This window comes from Eupeodes corollae, chromosome 1, assembly GCF_945859685.1.
Source record: "Eupeodes corollae chromosome 1, idEupCoro1.1, whole genome shotgun sequence".
Lineage (NCBI taxonomy): Eukaryota > Metazoa > Arthropoda > Insecta > Diptera > Syrphidae > Eupeodes > Eupeodes corollae.
Genome location: NC_079147.1, coordinates 13,333,327 through 13,352,037, shown reverse-complemented (window position 1 = coordinate 13,352,037; position 18,711 = coordinate 13,333,327). Strand labels below are relative to the sequence as shown.

General features: G+C 36.0%; 3 protein-coding genes across 3 annotated transcripts; 2 read left to right on the top strand and 1 right to left on the bottom strand.

Annotated features, from left to right (window-relative positions):
• Window positions 1-414: 414 nt before the first annotated feature.
• Window positions 415-5,652, top strand: LOC129943824 (uncharacterized). The gene has a single exon (XM_056053064.1). The coding sequence runs from the start codon at window positions 415-417 to the stop codon at window positions 5,650-5,652; it is 5,238 nt and encodes a 1,745-aa protein (XP_055909039.1).
• A 2,450-nt stretch (window positions 5,653-8,102) lies between these two features.
• LOC129940825 (cilia- and flagella-associated protein 58) lies at window positions 8,103-11,856 on the top strand. The gene is made up of 13 exons (XM_056049321.1): window positions 8,103-8,349; window positions 8,417-8,636; window positions 8,866-8,995; window positions 9,054-9,228; window positions 9,286-9,405; window positions 9,471-9,665; window positions 9,720-9,853; window positions 10,049-10,544; window positions 10,609-10,818; window positions 10,876-11,026; window positions 11,085-11,367; window positions 11,429-11,567; window positions 11,631-11,856. Exons 1-13 carry the CDS (start codon window positions 8,185-8,187, stop codon window positions 11,841-11,843), a joined length of 2,631 nt encoding a protein of 876 aa, XP_055905296.1. The 5' UTR covers window positions 8,103-8,184; the 3' UTR covers window positions 11,844-11,856.
• Window positions 11,857-11,899: 43 nt separating this feature from the next.
• Window positions 11,900-17,303, bottom strand: LOC129943671 (cilia- and flagella-associated protein 58). The gene is made up of 13 exons (XM_056053059.1): window positions 17,048-17,303; window positions 16,656-16,875; window positions 16,230-16,368; window positions 16,014-16,167; window positions 14,299-14,418; window positions 14,041-14,235; window positions 13,852-13,985; window positions 13,474-13,790; window positions 13,024-13,412; window positions 12,593-12,957; window positions 12,432-12,500; window positions 12,236-12,374; window positions 11,900-12,172 (listed from the first exon to the last, which is right to left on the bottom strand). Exons 1-13 carry the CDS (start codon window positions 17,156-17,158, stop codon window positions 11,900-11,902), a joined length of 2,625 nt encoding a protein of 874 aa, XP_055909034.1. The 5' UTR covers window positions 17,159-17,303.
• Window positions 17,304-18,711: the final 1,408 nt, after the last annotated feature.

The following is an 18,711-nucleotide window of genomic DNA, read 5'->3' as shown; positions in this document are numbered from 1 at the left end:
TTCAAAATCGAGTTAAACAAGAATAAATATAAAACATTTACATACAGTCTATTGACTCGTTCGCAAACATTGTGGTCCTTCAACGCCGAATTATAATTGATTGAATTAGATAAAAAATCAAAAGTGGTATAAAAATAATGTTTCATATTAATCATATGTACAATATATTGATTACATGAATCTATATGTACAGATGTATATGCGACGTCACTCCACTTGCAAGGTTTCGTGAACTTTATTAGACTTTCAAATTATACGAGTATTTGTAAAATTAATTTAAACTTTAAAGTGTGAACATTGAGTGCTTGTATTATAATTAATAATAATTTATCCGCTCATTGTTCGCTAAAACTGAACATAGTTTTCTTTTTGCTGAGAACAAATATATATATATATTAAGCATTAAATTGTGCGATGGCGAGTGCATTAAAAGTTAAATGTGGTAATGCTAAAGGTCGTTTAACTCGGGCGGCAGCATTTGTAGAGACAATTGATGAATCTACACCGATAGAAATGCTGGAAATTCGGTTAGGAAAATTAGAAACCGCGTGGACAGAATTTTCTGCACTTCATAATGAGATTCTTCAGCAATCAGAAGAAACAGAAGTCGATGAAATGGAAAATGAGTTTTCGGCATACGAAACAAAATATTTTGTAACGAATTCTCAAATTGTCAAAGCTATTCGCGAAAAAGTTAATTCCGATGGAATTTCTGCTAAAACATCTGACGCTATAGATCGTTTAGCTGATCAGCAATCGATATTTCTAGAAAAACTAGGTTCGGCTCCGTTGTCTGCCAATGATTCGAATACTACAAAACTTCCTTCGATAATTGTGCCACCATTTAGCGGCAGCTATAAGGATTGGCCTTCCTTTAGGGATCTTTTCTTGGGGTCAGTTGATACGAGGAAAAATCTTAGTCCAACTCATAAATTTCATTATTTGAAATCCTATTTGCGCGGTGATGCAGCTAATCTAATAAAACACATTGCAATTAGTGATACAAATTATCCCGAAGCATGGGATCGCTTAGAAAAACGTTATGATCGGTGTCAATTAATCGTACAATCATTTATAGAAACCTTTTTGTCGCTTCCTTCTGCCAGTGTCTCTAATGTACAAACATTAAGAAAAATATCTGACGGTGCCGATGAAGTTGTGCGTGGGCTAAGTGCTTTGAACAAATCGGGCCGCGACCCATGGCTTATTTATTTGTTATTAAACAAATTGGATTCCGATTCAAAACAATCTTGGGCAGAACATATCGGATCTCGGGAAGATTGCACAATAATAGAATTTTTAGAATTCTTAGAAGAGCGGTGTGATGCTCTTGAAGCATGCCAATCTCTTAACAATCGTTCGGTAACATCGCGTACAAAGCTATCGAATAGCATTCGGGCACATTTAGCTGGGCCTTCAGATTCAGCTTCAACATCTAAATGCCCAATGTGTCAAGACAGTCATATCCTTCCACAGTGCTCCAAATTCGTCGGGTTAGACGTTGAATCTCGCCGAAACTTTGCAAAGACAAATCGTTTATGTTTCAATTGTCTTCGTGCTGGGCATTCGTCGAAAAATTGCCATTCATCGTTTCGTTGTAGGGTGTGCAAATCACGCCATCATTCGCTAGTGCACCCAGTTGAAATCAATAATTCAAAGTCATCTTCTGTATCTTCTAATCAGCTTCAATTACCGTTGTCAAATCTCGCTACATCTAATATACCGGTCATTAATAATCATTCGCTTGATCTTAGCTGTCGGAAGAAAACTCTTCTACCAACCATCTGGGCTAAAATTGAAGACGTTCAAGGAAAATTTATAGACTGTCGGGTGCTCCTTGATTCCGGGTCACAGTCTTCATTTATTGTTGAATCTTTTGTTCAAAGACTCGGTGTTCAACGAACTCATTCGAAAATTCCTATCCTCGGTTTATCATCGACAGAGATAGGATATACCAAAGGTCGCATATCCTTAAATATTCATTCTCGTTGCAACTCGTCACATCTGTTCGTTGATGCCTTTATTCTCGACAAATTGACTTCCAATTTACCATCTAAATCCATTGACGTTTCATCTTGGTCTTATATTTCAAATCTTGAACTCGCTGATCCAAACTTTAACATCGCTGCTCCTATCGATATTCTTCTTGGTGGTGATAAGCTTTGGACCATTATTAAAGGTGGACAAATTCGAGGTCCTGATGGATATCCAATCGCCCAAAGTACTTCGTTTGGGTGGGTCATTACGGGACAATTCTTCGAACGAGAAGAATCAAATCATTTTCTCTCGTGTCATTCTACTATCGACATAGATAACTCGATGCAACGGCTCTGGGAACTTGAGGAAGTTGCTCCAGCAATTCATTCAATTGTGGTCGACCAAGCAGAAGAACACTTCCGCCAGACATTTTCTCGTTCTCCAGATTTGAAGTATGTAGTTCAGCTTCCATTTAAAACACCAAATCCGTCGTTCGAAAATACTCTTTCACTCGCTGTTTCTCGTCTTCATGCAATGGAACGTCGTTTTAATCAAAATCCAAAATTGCGAGAGTTGTATTCTAATTTTATGCGAGAATACATTGACTTAGGTCATATGACTCGAATTCCTAACGATGAAATTAAGGTCTCTAGTGGCAGGTGTTTTTATCTGCCTCATCATGCGGTCTTGAAACCGGACAGCTCGTCCACAAAATTGCGTGTCGTTTTCGATGGCTCAGCTAAAGACTCAGCAGGAAAATCCTTGAACAGTACACTGTTAGTAGGCCCTCCGATTCAACGTGATCTGATAGGTGTGTGTTTACGCTTTCGACGACATCCTTTCGTGTTCACGGCGGACGTAGTTAAAATGTTTCGCCAAATTTGGATAGAGGATCCCCACGCTGATTACCAACGGATTGTTTGGCGCGATTCTCCTTCCAAAGAAATAGAACACTATCGATTACATACCGTTACATACGGTACAGCACCAGCTCCGTTTTTGTCCGTTCGCGTATTAAAACAGCTTGCAGAAGATTACCGATCCGAGTATCCAAATGCAGCCCGTGTTCTTTTGGAAGATGTTTATGTTGACGACGTGATGACAGGGGCAAAATCTACCAAGGAACTCATCGAATTGCAGTCGGAATTAGTTGCTCTTCTATCAATGGCCAAACTTCAGCTGCGAAAATGGAGTTCTAACAGTTGGTCACTTCTTGCTTCTCTTCCAAAGGAAGATTGTGAGTACGCTTTCTTTGATACAGAACGCTCAAAATCGTTTGTTAAGGTGCTTGGTATGCATTGGAACCCTTCAAGTGATGAATATGCTTTTCGTATGTCAAAAGTACTTCCAACCATTTCACTTACCAGGCGTTCATTGTTGTCAGAAGTGTCGCGGATATTTGACCCATTGGGACTGTTAGCGCCTTCAGTCGTGCTTTTCAAAATCCTCTTTCAGGAACTCTGGTCTTCAGACTTAAAACTAGGATGGGACGACCAGCTACCTCTGGGATTAGCTGACCGATGGGCAAGGTACAGAGAGGAGCTTCCTTGTTTTGAGCAAATTAGAATCCCGAGAAACTTGTTCCAATCTTCGTTCAACGACATAGAGCTTCACGGGTTTTGTGATGCATCATCACGTGCGTACGGTGCTGTTTTATATACCCGGTGTAAAATTGCTGAAGGTGTGTACAAAATAACCATAATTGCAGCAAAAACAAAGGTCGCTCCACTGAAGCCGATTTCAATCCCCCGTTTGGAGCTATGTGGGGCCTTGCTATTAGTTCGCCTGATCAACCTAATCAAAACATCGCTTTCGTACAAATTTTCAAAAACTGTGGCTTGGTGCGACTCTGAAATAGTGTTGCACTGGCTCTCTTCACCTCCTCGTCGCTGGGTTACCTTTGTCGCCAACAGAACCGCTGCTATACTGGAAGTTACACCAAGGAGTTGCTGGCGCCATATATCATCAGAGTCAAATCCAGCAGATTGTTCGTCGCGCGGTGTTACTCCGTCGAATCTCCCGAACCATCACCTCTGGTGGACTGGTCCATCATGGTTGTGTCTGGAGGAGAATGCATGGCCTAAACCCAAATTCGTAACCTTACAACAAGAAAATAACGAAATTTTACTCGAACAAAGACTATCTCCGCATCAAGTGCTCCAAACTTCAGTGAAAAATTTTGATGTCATTGATCATATAATCAGTAAGACCTCGTCATGGTTTCGAATGCAAAGAATACTCGCGTACGTCATTCGCTTCATATTCAACTATTTAAGTAAAAATTCAAAACGTCAGCGTCGTACCTCGTACTTAACTGTAAAAGAAATTCATATCGCCAAAACAACCATAATTAAATCGGTCCAACTAACATCATTCAGTGAAGATATTCGTACTTTAATAGTCAAAAAAGAACTACCCTTAAAATCCAAACTTCTAAAATACGCCCCTTTCCTTGACAACAAAGGTCTTCTAAGAGTAGGAGGAAGAATTAAAAATTCTTACATATCTTTTAATATAAAACATCCTTATATTCTGCCAAATAATAGATTTTCCTCTCTCATTATAGAAGATATCCACAAAAATAATCTTCATCCAGGAGTTTCCGCAACATTTGCCATCGTAAGGCAGCAGTTTTGGATTTTGGGATGTCGAAATTCAATCCGCAAGATTGTTTTCAACTGCAAAAGATGCTTCAAACTTCGGAAAAGTACTACTTCGCAACTAATGGGTGATTTGCCATCACAAAGGATCTCGCAAAGTCGTCCCTTTTCGAATACTGGGTGCGATTATGCAGGGCCATTCAACATAAAATTGTCCAAAGGTCGTAATCCAAAGACGTCAAAAGCATACATATGCCTATTTGTGTGTATGGCCACTAAAGCCATCCACCTCGAGCTAGTGAGTGACCTTACTTCCGAAGCGTTTCTTGCCGCATTTCGTCGATTTGTGTCTCGTCGTGGATTATGTTCGAACGTTTACTCGGACAATGGAACCAACTTCCAAGGCGCACGTCGGTGTCTCAACGAGATGCATAAGTTGGTGTTATCAGAAGCGTATAACGAAGAGGTTGCAACGTCACTTGCTAAGGACAGCATCGCATGGCACTTCATCCCCCCATCGTCACCACACTTTGGCGGTCTTTGGGAGGCAGGTGTCAAGTCCGTCAAATTTCACCTTCGACGAGTAGTCGGAGCAACGATTCTTACATTTGAAGAAATGTACACCGTTCTCACTCAGATCGAAGCTATTCTGAATTCTCGTCCTCTTTGTGTTATATCCGATCAAGATTTAAACCCTCTAACCCCCGCTCATTTTATTATAGGTGAACCGTTTACTGCTGTCCCGGAGCCTACCACTTTAAACACGCCACTAAATCGACTCTCACATTGGAATCACCTACAAAATATGGTCCAAGGTTTTTGGAAACGGTGGCACATGGAGTATATCACCACACTTCAAGAACGGCCAAAGTGGAAGCAGCAGAGTCCAAACCTAAAACCAGGGGACCTTGTTATTATAAAGGAACCAAATCTTCCCCCAACAAAGTGGCTACTTGGCAAAATCACAGCAACAACTCAAGGTACAGATGGTCGAGTACGAGTTGCAACTGTAAAACCGAGTGGTGGAACCTTTGTTCGTGCAATCACCAAGCTGGCAGTTGTACCCATGTCCTGAAACTCGTTCCAGGGGGGCCGGGATGTTCAGGATTAAACAACATTCAATATGTGTATCATCAAGTCAAACTATTTTACATTATTTATTTTATTTCAATCATTCAAATCATTCAATTCATTGAAATTTACTTTAAAATCATTCATACCTAAACTCATAAAATTATATCATTTACACATTTTACCAAACATTCAAACCATACACTATGTTATTTCTATAAATTTAAAATTGTCCAGTTAATTTTTGCCTACTTAAATCTAATGTTAAAATTCATGCACAAACTTCTTATCAGCTACACAGTTATTTAGTTTCACTCAATTTTAATCTCGCATTCTCTTTTGTGGTCAAATTCTTGCACCTTGCAATCAAGAATTTATGCAAGAATCGATCTCTTGGATTTCGATCGTCAAGCTGTGCAGACATGGTAATATTTTGTATCACAAAACACATAATTTAACAAATACAACACACATATATTTCACATATTGATTGGTGCCTCTTTAATTTTGTTGGTTACTTCAAAATCGAGTTAAACAAGAATAAATATAAAACATTTACATACAGTCTATTGACTCGTTCGCAAACAGGAGACCATTAATAATAATAAGAAAGAGTTTTGGAGATAAAACAGAGCCCTGGGGCACACTAGCATTTATTTTATGGTTTTCAGACTTGAATCCATCCAATACTACTTGTATTGAACGATCCGAAAGGTAATTACTAATCCAATGAAGGAGGGATTCATGAAAACCGAAAGCACACTTCTTCGATAAGAGAGCCTGATGCCAAACCCTATTAAATGCTTTTGAAATATCAAGTGCAATAATCTCACTTTCTCCAAAACGATGTAAAGATTTGCTCCACTGCTCGGTGAAATGAATTATGAGAACACCAGTGGACCTATTGCCTAAAGCCGTATTGCCGGTCATTAAGAAGCTTTCGATCTTCAAGATATTTCTTGAGCTGATAATTAATCAGCGTTTCCATGACCTTGGAAAGAAGGGACTTAAGTGCAATCGGTCGGTAGTTAGAGGGTGAGGAAGATTCGCCTGTTTTGGGAATAAGCTGGACAAATGCCGTTTTCCATCTGCTCGCAATGAGACCTGAGGAGTAGGACAGATGAAAAAGCTTACGCAGTGGTTTTGCTAGCGTGGAAGAACACCTCTTCAGAATAATAGCGGGGATACCATCTGGGCCAGCGGATTTATGAATGTTGAGATCTTAAAGAACTCTCGCCACAGTTCGAGTACGAAAAAAGATTGGTCCCATAGAATCATTTACGTGTTCAAGAACTGGGGAGTCATGACACTATCTGGTAAGGTGGAATTTTTCGGCGAACTGCTTTGCAAATAAGTTGGCTTTATCAATAGAGCTAACTAAAGCAGTGTCATTGACAACAAGCGTACGAACCGAGGAATAGGAAGAATTCCTCATGTTTTTACAATGACCAAACATGTTGTTCTCAGCTGGGTTGACTTTAAAACGCCGGAAGCTCACCTCTTTCTCCTTGATAACCTCTTTGCAGCTCGAATCGATCCATGAATTAACCTTGGGTTCAATACTTTTAACCCTATTCGGGATAAACTTTTTCATTCCCAGATGAATCAGATGGTTAAATTCAGCAAAAATCTCAGCACACATTCATTCGGGCGTTGTCGGGCGAAGCCACGAAGAATTGTGAACATTGAAATCGCCCGTAATAACGATTTTAGTGTGAGGATACAGGGAGACAATTCTTTGTGTGGAGTCAGACAGAGCATCAAATTCCTGAGAAGCTGAAATTCTGTCCAGGTTTGGGCTGCGCTAAAGAAAACAATAGTGAATGATGTACTTATTCACGGAAAGTTTTAACCACATGAAATTAAAAAGGGAGTTAGTACAATGACCGTATTGTGGTGAATGTTGATATGCAACATCATTCCTAGTATAAATGGCGAGACCATGGAGTAAGAAGAATAATGGCACTAAGCAATACCCATGAATAAAAAATTCAGCGGGATCGGAATCTTCACTTACTTGGGTTTTACTCAATGCCAAAACAGCTGGTCTGTTAGAATTAATGTGGATGTATACAGACGATGTGGCGACTCCACGACATCTATCAATCAAGAAAACAATCTAATCTAATAATTCTGTATTTTTATGTTTGAATGTTGAGAACCCTTGTAAATAGCTCTTAATTTTAAATAAACAAACCTTCTAGAAAAATTAAAGAAACTAACCAGACGTGTATTTTTACTTTGTAGAATCGTGGAATTATAAACATCCACAGCTATAAAAGATTTATCTATAAGTTACTTATCTATAAGTTGTTTAGAGGACACTAAAACATTTTAAAATATTTTGTATTGCATTATTTAAACTCAACTCGAAGCCCAATCCAATTTATTTATAAATAATTCATAAACTTATATTATGAACCCATGAATAGCGTAGTCACCTATTATTAAGACTTCATCTACAATTTGTCATTTCAAAAACTTTAAAAATAACTATTTTTGAACAAATAAAAATAACGATTATTTGACATTAACAATGCCTCCTAAACCTAAAGTAAAAGGAAAAGGTAAATCGAAACCTGTGGCACCAATTGTCGAAGAAGAAAAAATCATCGAAGCACCATCTCAAGACTCCATTCCAGATAAAGATGTCGATTTAGTCAATGATTTGAATGATGAATTTTTCAATTCAGCAAATAAAGTATTCTAATTGTATTCAATTGATTTTTACAAGACTAAGATGCATATTCTCTTCAATATTGATATAGACCATTCAAAATTTAGTTCAAACAAAAAATTTAAGAGATGCTGGAAGAGTTAGGAAATTTATATCAATTTTACACAACATTCATAAGAAATACTTAGAGGAACTCAAAATAAATGAGGAACTTAAGCCACAAGTTGAAAGGGCTAACGTTAAGTTGCGTTTAGCTATTGAATTAGTTGGCAATTCACAAGAGGCTATGGATCGAATGAAAGAAGTTTTAGGTAATGAAGAGCTTTCTTAAACGTTAACTTTATAAAGAAGTTAAGGGTTATACTTATAATATGCAAGTTTTCTATTGAAAGACAGTTTTAGTTAAATCTTCTTTAAGGCGTGTGTAAATTGCTCTTAAAAGGAAGTTGGTCAAAAATCAGTAACTTATCAGAAAACTTTATCAACTTTTTAAAAGTTTGAAATCAAAAAATTTATTATGATGTTATTGTATTTTTAAAGGCGATTCATGGAGAGAAACGGATGCATCTCTGTCTCGTGAGCAGGATGTTCAAGAGAAGCTTTATCTGCTCATGGCAAAGTTAGCGGAGTTTGAAGAAAAAGAAAACGAGAAAAAAGATGATAATGCAGAGTAATAAATTTTTAATTAAAAAAGGTATTAACTCTCCGGTTTGCGACTTTTCTTTAAGGTTTGGTAACTTGGCAAAGTATAAAAATATCATACTCCGAGAACGCGATCGAATAAATGCTGAACTTTTGGACCATGAAAAACGCTTACAACTTCAAAGATATTATTCGGAATCCTTAGAGTATATCAACAAAGTTGCTGAGGAGAATTTCAATAGGCTCAATAATAAAACGAGGGTCTGGGTTAAAAAAGTTAATACTTTAACAATTTTTTGAAAATATAATTATTTGAAGGTAATTGAATCTGAGAAGAATAACTTGGATATCAAAGTGAAAAATCTAACAAATGCCTTAGAAGACCAAAAAGAATACAATGCATCGACAGTCTCGAAATTGGAACAAACAAATAGAGAGGTTCTATTATTGACAAAAAATAGACAAGGTCTTTTTTTATAAGTGAATCCTTAACTTTTCGACAGTTATCAGAATCTCATCAAAAAGTACTCAAGAAATCAATGGAAATAGACAAACAAAAATTAATGATTGAGAAGTTTCGAAGTGAAAATTTGGTCTATGCCAGACAACAAATTAAACATGAAGCAGAAATGGAAGCTAACAACAAAGAAAAAAGTGACTTGGAAGAAACTATTAGGGTTTTAAGAGCTGGTGAAAAGGTATGAGCTTATAGTTTGATAGCAGAGCAACAAGAACAGATGTATTTTTCTTAGCAAAAAACTGAAGAAGTAAATCAACTTACGAAAAGATACAAAAAAACTGTTTATGACTATGATGCACTTTCTCAAAAATTGTACAAAATGGACCGGAAACTGAATACGCTAAATGAAGAATCTGTAAAACAGAAGTAAGTACGTTATTTAAAAAAAAACTTTAAGCATGTTTTTAGGGATGTAACGTAGGACTTTGATTTAGTTTTTGGATTCATGTTTCGAATGTTTAGGGAACTGGTTTCTTAGTTTAAGTGAATTATTGTTTTCTTGATGAGATAACTGTTTTCTTGGCCTTCAAATCTTGAATTGTCTTGCACTTCATCTTTTAGGAACCTATCGAACGCTCTCGAAAAAGACCTCCTAAGTTCTGCTCAAAAAATGGAAGACCTCAGACGCCTCAAGGACTATGTGACCCGTGAGCGTGATGGTCTTCGTAGTGACATCGCAAAATTGAACAATAATTTGAGTGATCAAAGGCATACAAACATGATGCAAAGCAATAAGATTGACAATCTTAACTTGGATATTCAAAAGCTCAATGTTAAGTTAGATGAAGCAAAGATAAATATTTCGAAAGCCGAAAAAGAACGTGACGGTATGGCTCAAGAAGTCGAATCACAACGAGAACGTATTGAAAATTTACAAGATCAGATACAACTGAAAACCGATCAGGTCAGCGATTTGACAGAGAAACTTGCGGCGAAGCATGCTGCATTTGTAAATTTGAAGAAGAATCTCGAAGCAGCACATTCTGAGAAAATGGTGTTGCAACGGTCATTGGAGACATGCACCCAGGAAAGGGATAATTTCAGAGTTTTACAAAACGTGGGTTATTTTCATAGGTGTTCTTGAATGAATCTTTAATTCTGTTTTCATGTTTTAAATATAGAAATCAATGCATCAAATGGCTCAGCTTACAGCAGAAATCAATGCCAATCAAAATAAGATCAATGTCTTAAGCTTGAACATCGAAAAGCTTAACAATGACAAGAAAGAACTGCAAACGGAGCTAAGATCAACCAGAGTGATCTTAGCCAGTGTTAGAAACGATTTGAAGGAACTTAGGGCCAAGAACGATCGTTTACTTAAGACCATTGCTGTAAGGAAATCATTTTCATATACTTTAAGTGTTTCATGATTGTTAACATTTTCTCAGGAAGATGAAATACGTTTCTTGGGACTTTCTCATGAATTGGATGACACCCGAAAAAACAAAAACCTCATAGGACTCCAAATGGTTCGGAGGAATGATGAAATAGTTCTGCTAAAAGAAAAAGTCTTAATAATACAGACTGCATTGGACCAGGGTTAATCCAGGGAGCATCTGTCTATTTCTGAAAACTAATCGCAGTTTTTTATTCTCAGGTCAAGTTCAGTACAACCAACGATTGGAAGATATTCGTCTTCTGAAAGTAGAAATTACAAATTTGCACACAGAACGGGACTGTCTTTCGAAAGCAGTAAAGAGCACGGCTGATATGCGAATTGAAATAATTCGTTTGCAAAGATTGCTCACTGAAGAAAGGGTTCGTTGTCGGGCTCTAATGGAAGATGCTCGTATGCCGGGTGCTGTTCATCGTTGGCGTATCCTCAAGGGAACTCAGCCTGGAAAATATGAACTTATTCAGAAAGTTCAAATGCTTCAAAGGTATTTCGAATTAAAGATAATAATTTGAATAGAAAAAAATCAATCAGTTGATATGATTCAGGAGAAATTTGCGACAAGAAGTTCAAAAGGTCCGTCTAGAACAAAAACTTCAAGAAAATGAAAAAATCTGTGAGTCAATGAAGAAAATTGTGGAGAAGCTTCCAACTGCCGATGTTAAGGATCAGCTGAACAAAAGTCAGGTATTTGGCTATTGGTTTTGGAAAATTCATAATTTTAAATTCACCAATTTATCTTATCCTCAGTGGGCTCTTCGGGAGAAAGAAAAGAAACTGAAAGCAATGATTGCTGAACTCAGTGTGAATCAAATTGAGCTACGAGCAAGAGATTGCGCCATAGATGAATTCAAGGCAACCCTCAAATTAACTACACAATCGATGCTAGAGGAAAAACGTAAGTCCGCTAGGGCTGCACGTCAAGAAGTTAAAAATTCATCATTTAAAGAATTATCAAAATAAAAATATCACAACATTCGATATTATGTAAAAAAGGAAACTTTATTTCGTAACATCTATTATGAGCTTGATGGAATCTTAAAGCCTCCTCCTAAGCTTCGCTGAAAAGTCGGAGGTGCTGAAAAGCATTGATGCTGCATTTGATTTATGATCTGTCGTTCTTCTAAAAGTTTTTGCTTCTTCTTTTTTTCATTGGACAACTCGGACTTTGCTTTAGATAAATTCGATTTGAGATCTTCAACTAGTGTTTCTTTAGCCCGTTCATCGGAATCTTTGGTTTTTAATTCAGCAATTAGAGATTTAAGTTTACGATTTTTCACAAAAAGATTGTGCTAGAAAAATATAACACCTAATTGATTATATTTGGAATGTAAAATTTTGAAATTGTAACTCACCTTAACTTCGTTTAGTTCATCTTTGATTTTGTAGCTCGGTAGCTTTAGCATAAACTCCTTTAAAGCTTCGTACAATCTTTGAGACTCTTCGAGTGCTCGGCTTTGTTCTAAATTATTGACATTTTGTGCTAGAATTTGTCTAAAATTATTGATTATTTTTTATCTAGATTGGGAAAGTTAAATTTTTGAAACATACTTTCGTAAGACTTGGATCTTGTGAATTAGGTCCATTTTCTCGGGATCTCGACCTCGAAGATTACGCCATCTAAGGAAAGACAATATTATTTTAAAGGTAATATTGTCTTGGTCCTAGGGTTTTTAGGGCCAAGAGAAACTATAAAAGAAAGCCTTTCTTACCTATGAACATTCATTGGTGTTAACATTTCATCTTGCAAGGCTCTGGCTTTAATCCTTTGTTGATTCAGAACTCTATGCATTTGCAAGAGTTCCTTCCTCAAGTCTGCAGCAGACTCACGATCTTTTCTCAAGACATTTCTCTCTGTTCTAAGGTTATGAATTTCAACTCTCATTAAACGCATATCATCTTGACATTGTCCATATTGTTTTTCTGTTTGATCGTAGGCCGCTTGAAGATTATGCATTCGATCTTTGAGCTCAGAGAGTTCTTCGGTTCTTTTTGTCAATTGGACACTTACAGAATTCTTTTCCTGAATTATGTTGTCTAATTCCTTCTTTTGTCGTGATAGTTTGTTTTCATCTTCCTGAACCGAGGATACAAAAGTTAGAAAGATTCAATAGAAATTAGATAAAGTCTATCTAAAGCTCACCTGTAATGACTTTGAAAATTGATCATTTTCCAATCGTTTCTCCTGCAACTCAGAACGGGTTTGTTGATATGCCAACTGACTATTGCGGACTTCACCTTTTAGCATTCTTCTTTCTTTCTCCATTTTATCAATTTGCAATTGAAACTTACTTATTTCGCCATCCTTATTAGATATTCTATTGCGCAAAACCTTTAAGTCATTGTTAAGAGCTTCTATCTGTTTTCGAAGTTTCTTGGTTTCTTCATCTCCTGACTGAAGCGATCTTTGTAGGTTATTCTTTTCATTCTGGAGCACATCGTGTTGCGTTTGTAGAGAAGTACACTTTGCTTCAGTATCGGTTATGATTCGTTTAAGTTCAAACTCGTAGTTTTCCTTCAGATGGATTTCATCTAAAAAAAAAGAAATCAGTAAATGAGAAAGTGAAGTTCTTCAAAAATTTAAGAAGTTTACTTTGTAGGGCATCAATTTTATCCCCAAGGCTTTGTATTTCTTCCACTTTTTTCGATTTTTCGTGCGAAACCTTGGCGAGCTCATCACGTTGTTTTTTCTGCTTAAGCTCTAACAGTCCAATTGTATCGATTAAAGAACGATTCTTATGTTGCACCTCTTGAAATTGTTCAGAAGATTCTTCTAAGGCTTGATTGCAGAGAATCAGATCACGTTTCAAGACATCACGTTCCTTAGTTATGACCTCAATATTATTTTCACAACGTTGAATAATCTTTCGCATTCCTTTAAGTTCTTTTTCTTGTGTGTTGATGATTGATCTTTAAAAAATATTGTTCTATAGAAGTAAAGTAAGAAGAAGTCTCTAACAGATTCAAATACCTCATTCTCAAATTCTCTTCTTCGGCTTTCTTTTTCGCTTCCAAAACACACGAATATTTTCGAGCTGAAGCGTCTTGAGATTTACAAATATTTGCATTTTCTTGCTTCATTTTGATGAGTTCTTCTTCCCGAAGCTTTTTTTTTATTGTCTTATTGTTAAATATTCTCTTAAATGTAACAAGAACTTACCTTTAAAAGATTCGATTTCTGAGCTAAATCAGCCTTGAACTTATCCCGTTCTGTTGTGGCATATTCTAGGTCAACAATAACTTTAGCAAGTTTATTGCTGGTAGCATTGTGTTGGGTATGTAAATGCTCTAAATTTGTTTTTGCAGCAAGAATTTGGAGATTTTGATGAATTTTGTTTTTGACAAGGTGCTCATTCTAAGACAAAATTTGTGTTGTTTTGAAGTTTTAAGAAAATAATTTTCACTTGATTATTATTACCTTTAATTTAAATTGTTCAATTTGATCTACGAGCTTAGATTCTTCTGATTTAAGGCTCGATAAGTCTTTTGTAGCTGCATCAAATTGTTTCTTACAGCTGTACAAGTCCGAAGATGTTTCCTATGATAGAAGTAGAAACAAAAAAACCAAGAGAAGAACTTAACAAGCTTATAATACGCTTCCGTTGGTAGTCCACATCCGAAGAACAAGGATGAGAATATAAAACGAATATGAAAAGATGAGGAACTGTCATCAGCGAAACAATGGGTAACAACTTTCAGAAAAAGACAATTTATAAAAAAAGAGTGTCGGAGACAGAACAGAACCCAGAGGCACACCAGCATTTATTTCGACGGGTTTAGATTTGAACACGTTTTATACTACTTGATTTAAACTGTAGGAAAGGTAAATCCTAACCCAACAAAGACGAGATTACTCAATACCAAATGCATATATTTTCAATAAGAGAGCTTGATGTCAAACTGTTTCAAATGTCTTTGAAATATTTATCGATTGCAATATCCATACTTTCACCAAACAGATGTTAAGATTTGTTTCACTGTTCAGTGTGATAAACCAAGTGATCACGAGTGGACATATTGATATGAAACGCACTAAGCCGGTCATTAAGAAGCTTTCGATCTTCGCGAAATTTCTTGAGCTGAAAACTGATCAGCATTTCCGTGCCTTTGGAAATAAGGGACGTAAGGGCAACTGGACGATAGTAGGACCGGAAGGAACACTCGCCTTTTTTAAAGACAAGCTGTTTTCCATCTACTCGGAAAGAGAACTGTAGGGCAGGTCTTTAAGTACTCTAGCAACTGTACGAGCGCGAAAGAAGATTCATCCCGTTTACGCTCTCAAGAACAGTTGGACTATCTGGTAGCGTCGAGTAAATGGCAAACTGTGCTGCAAGCAAATCAAGCTTACAACAAGAGTGTCATTGGAAACGAGCTTAAGGTTACAAGTATTAAGAGCTTGTTTGAACTTATTTTGGTTTTCTCAGTAGGCTTATAACAACGGAAAATTACATCGTTGATCCTAATAACCTCTTTACAGCTTGAAAAGAGAAACCATGAGTTTTCTTAGGGTTTGATAGATTTTACCCTATTCGGGATAAAATATCTCATTCCACAAAGAATTAAGTTTTTTACTAAATCCGCGCTGAAATCCACGTCACTACCGAGGAAGCATAGTGACCAGTTTAAGATCCTGAAGAAATGGTTTAGACCGTCCCAGTTAGCTTCCTTATATTTCTAAACGGTTCTCGTAGGAGTTTTTTTTCTTTAACTTGGGTTTTTAGGATGAGAAATGTGCAGATACGATACAATGGTTTGATGTGCCTAGAGGCGGTAGTACTCTGTTTTTCGTACTTATGTATTAGGGTCGGTGGTAAGAAACAAATCGAGAGTGTTGTCGGATTAAAATATAACGTCAGTAATCCGAGTTGACATATAAGTTAGCCACACTTATGTAGTGCTGAAAAACGCCAACTTAAAAGCTTTTCATTTTTCAGGAACGCGAAAAATTTCATAATTTTGGTTACAGCTCTTTGAGGAAGTTCTTTTAATTTTTGCTCTGCAAGTAACTATGTTAAGGTAATTTCAAGTTAAAAAAGCAAAAAAAAAAAAAAAAATAGTCGATCTAGTCGATCCCAGTCTAAATCAGAACCTTTAATTAAGGCAATTAGGAAAAAAATATTAACTTATACGTACATCCAAAACTTTTATCAAAGCTTTGTTTTTCTCTTCTAAATTCTTTGTCATGTGTTCAACTTCAGTGGTATATAATCTTTGAATTTGGATACGTTTGTTAAGTTCACGAATTTCACTGTTAAGTTTTTCTTTTTCTTTTGCATAATCTTTTTTACTGAAAATATTAAAAAAGAAAATTATTTGTTTTTCAAACTACGGACGATATTTTTAACTCACTCATCACGGCCACCTTTCTTTTCACTCATTTTTAAAACTTCGTTTTCAAGAACCGCAATTTGATCTCGTAGCTTCATAACTTCTTCCTGAGCTATCTGTTCACGCAACTGGGCACTGTCTTTTTCTCTCCAAGCCTTTTCTGAAAGTTAAAATGCATGTGAACAAATCGAAGTTTTTATAATTAAGAACGTTGCAGACTGTTTCATATGAGAAGGAAAGGAAAAGCTCAGGTATGTCTTCGTTTCGAGTAAAATTTGAATGCTTGGCCGAGAAAAGTTCTCAAAATGTATATTGTTGCATTTTGAGAACTTTCTTTTCAGCAACAATTTTAAATAACAAAATTGACATTTACCGCCAACGTATCTGTGCTAACTTTCGAGCCACGTTTTATAAGAAAGTCGTCTTATTCTTCAAACAAATACTAACCTATAACTTTCCTTAATTTGTTTATTGTAACTTGATCCAATTGTGATATTTCCGCAGCTTTTTCCATTCGACGTTTACAATTTTCAACTTCTGTTTGAAGTTCTTCTGCGCGAAGTTTTTCATGATGTAAATCGGATTTGAATCTACTGCAGCAAGTGTAAATTCGTTGAACATTATCGGCACTTTCTTGGCTGTCCTTTTGCCGAAGAATTTTGGTAATCTTAAAAGAGATGCACAATAACACAATATATTTTACCGAAATACTGATAACAATTTATTATTTTGTATTTGTTAGGATCTAAAGAAAAATAAAACACTCCTTTATGAATTCAGCTTTATTAAAGATTCCATGACAGGTATGAGTATACCTAAGTATACCTAAGTTACTTTACCTCTGTAATTTTCGAAGACAATGATGTAAAGAACTCTTCGTCAATAACATCTGGAACTAAAGGTTCATCTTCAGAACCAGATTTCTGTGATTCATCACCACTGTCGTCCATATTTCAACACTTTTAGTTTCTTACTAACTAAGAAACAAGACAAACAAATAGGTTCCTCTTTCCATTACAAAGCTTTATGGTATTTCCGTTGCCAACATAGCAATGGCGTTGCCGGTCCTAGTTGCCTAGCCAAAGAATGTTGTTTATTGAGAGTTTTGATTTAGAAGGGTAAAGAAAAAGTTTTCGTCTGTTTATAAACAAAAATAATATTGATTTAATCTGCACATGACTGTTAAGTTGAAAGTTGGTTTATTTCATTCAGCTTTTGATATGAAAAAGAACAAACTTATAGACCTGCACAGGTATTAAGAAGGATTAAAAATGTATTGGTTACCATTTAAAATTGATAACATGCATAAATCTCCTACCAAAACATTTCGATAGTTTAGAGTTTGAGTGCTTCAAAAATAAAGCACAAGAGTGGGTTATACGTTTAAAAACAATGCTTATATTTTTTAATTTAAAAATCTACCTATAAAATAAGTTTGACTTCAAAAATTTATAAATTTAATTAATAAAACAAAATTCTTGATTTAATAATTTTTTTTTGTCAAAAAACGTTAGAGCGGTTTTGTTTTAAATTAATTTTCAAATTGTTTATACAAATATTTTACGTACGCATTTTTATTATTAAGAAATATTGACTTATTTTCGAGACATCGGGTTTTGAAAAAAAATAACATTTTTTTAACCACAAAAAAAATTTTTGGTCATTAAATATTTGAAAAAAAAAATCATTGAAATCGGGTGCTTAATTACCTAAAATTCATAGCAATATTTTGTGCGTGATAAATTATTGGCATCTTTCTTCTCATTTTTTGTTGTTTTTGTAAGCTTTCATGTTTTTTTTAAGTTGCATTTGACTGAATATCGAAAACAATATTTTTTACAAAAAATGAAAAGAAATACAAGAACTCGACCTTTCGCGGACTTCAACTTCGGGCCTACGGCCTACGACCGTATAAGATCCAACTGGCACAGAAGCTCAACAGCGAGCGCTACATAACGATGATAACTAATTTCGTATGGCTCAAATTGAAAAAATATGGCTTAGACGACTTGTAATTCCAGCAGGATGGCGATACGTGCCACACAGAAAACGCCACGCCAAGTATTTTACATGAACGATTTGAGGGTAAAGTTATCTCTCGCAGGGGTGATGTGAATAAGCCACCAAGTTAATGCGAAATGACCCCGCTAGACTTTTTCCTGTGGGGTTTCTTGGAATCGCAGGTTTATGCAAATGAACCACAATCGACCGATGCCCTAAAGGTGCACATAACACAGGCTATCGCACAAATCACCGGATCTATGCGTGTTTGTGCACGTTGTGCATTGATAGAAAAAAAAACTATTTTTAAATAATAAGAGAATCTCTTTAACTACAAATTTAGGTTTTATTTTTATTGAAGACTTGTGATGTAAGACGTACAAAGAAAGAATGATGCATGATTTAGTTTTAAGCATTTTTGTTAACTTGTTAGCTTTGGTTTGTAACTGATGAATTTTTCTCTTGTATGTAATGCGTGTTATATATTTTGCTTTGTAGTCGT

What these genes read in the sequence shown, in the direction of transcription:
- LOC129943824 (XM_056053064.1), top strand. Translation starts at nt 415, where the DNA reads ATGGCGAGTGCATTAAAAGTTAAATGTGGTAATGCTAAAGGTCGTTTA.
- LOC129940825 (XM_056049321.1), top strand. Translation starts at nt 8,185, where the DNA reads ATGCCTCCTAAACCTAAAGTAAAAGGAAAAGGTAAATCGAAACCTGTG. An exon ending in GAAGAATCTGTAAAACAGAA is followed by an intron (nt 9,854 to 10,048) that starts GTAAGTACGTTA and finishes TTCATCTTTTAG; the next exon opens with GAACCTATCGAACGCTCTCG. An exon ending in ACAGACTGCATTGGACCAGG is followed by an intron (nt 11,027 to 11,084) that starts GTTAATCCAGGG and finishes TTTTATTCTCAG; the next exon opens with GTCAAGTTCAGTACAACCAA.
- LOC129943671 (XM_056053059.1), bottom strand. Translation starts at nt 17,158, where the DNA reads ATGGACGACAGTGGTGATGAATCACAGAAATCTGGTTCTGAAGATGAA. An exon ending in TTGAACAATTTAAATTAAAG is followed by an intron (nt 14,236 to 14,298) that starts GTAATAATAATC and finishes ATTTTGTCTTAG; the next exon opens with AATGAGCACCTTGTCAAAAA. An exon ending in ATGAACTAAACGAAGTTAAG is followed by an intron (nt 12,173 to 12,235) that starts GTGAGTTACAAT and finishes ATATTTTTCTAG; the next exon opens with CACAATCTTTTTGTGAAAAA.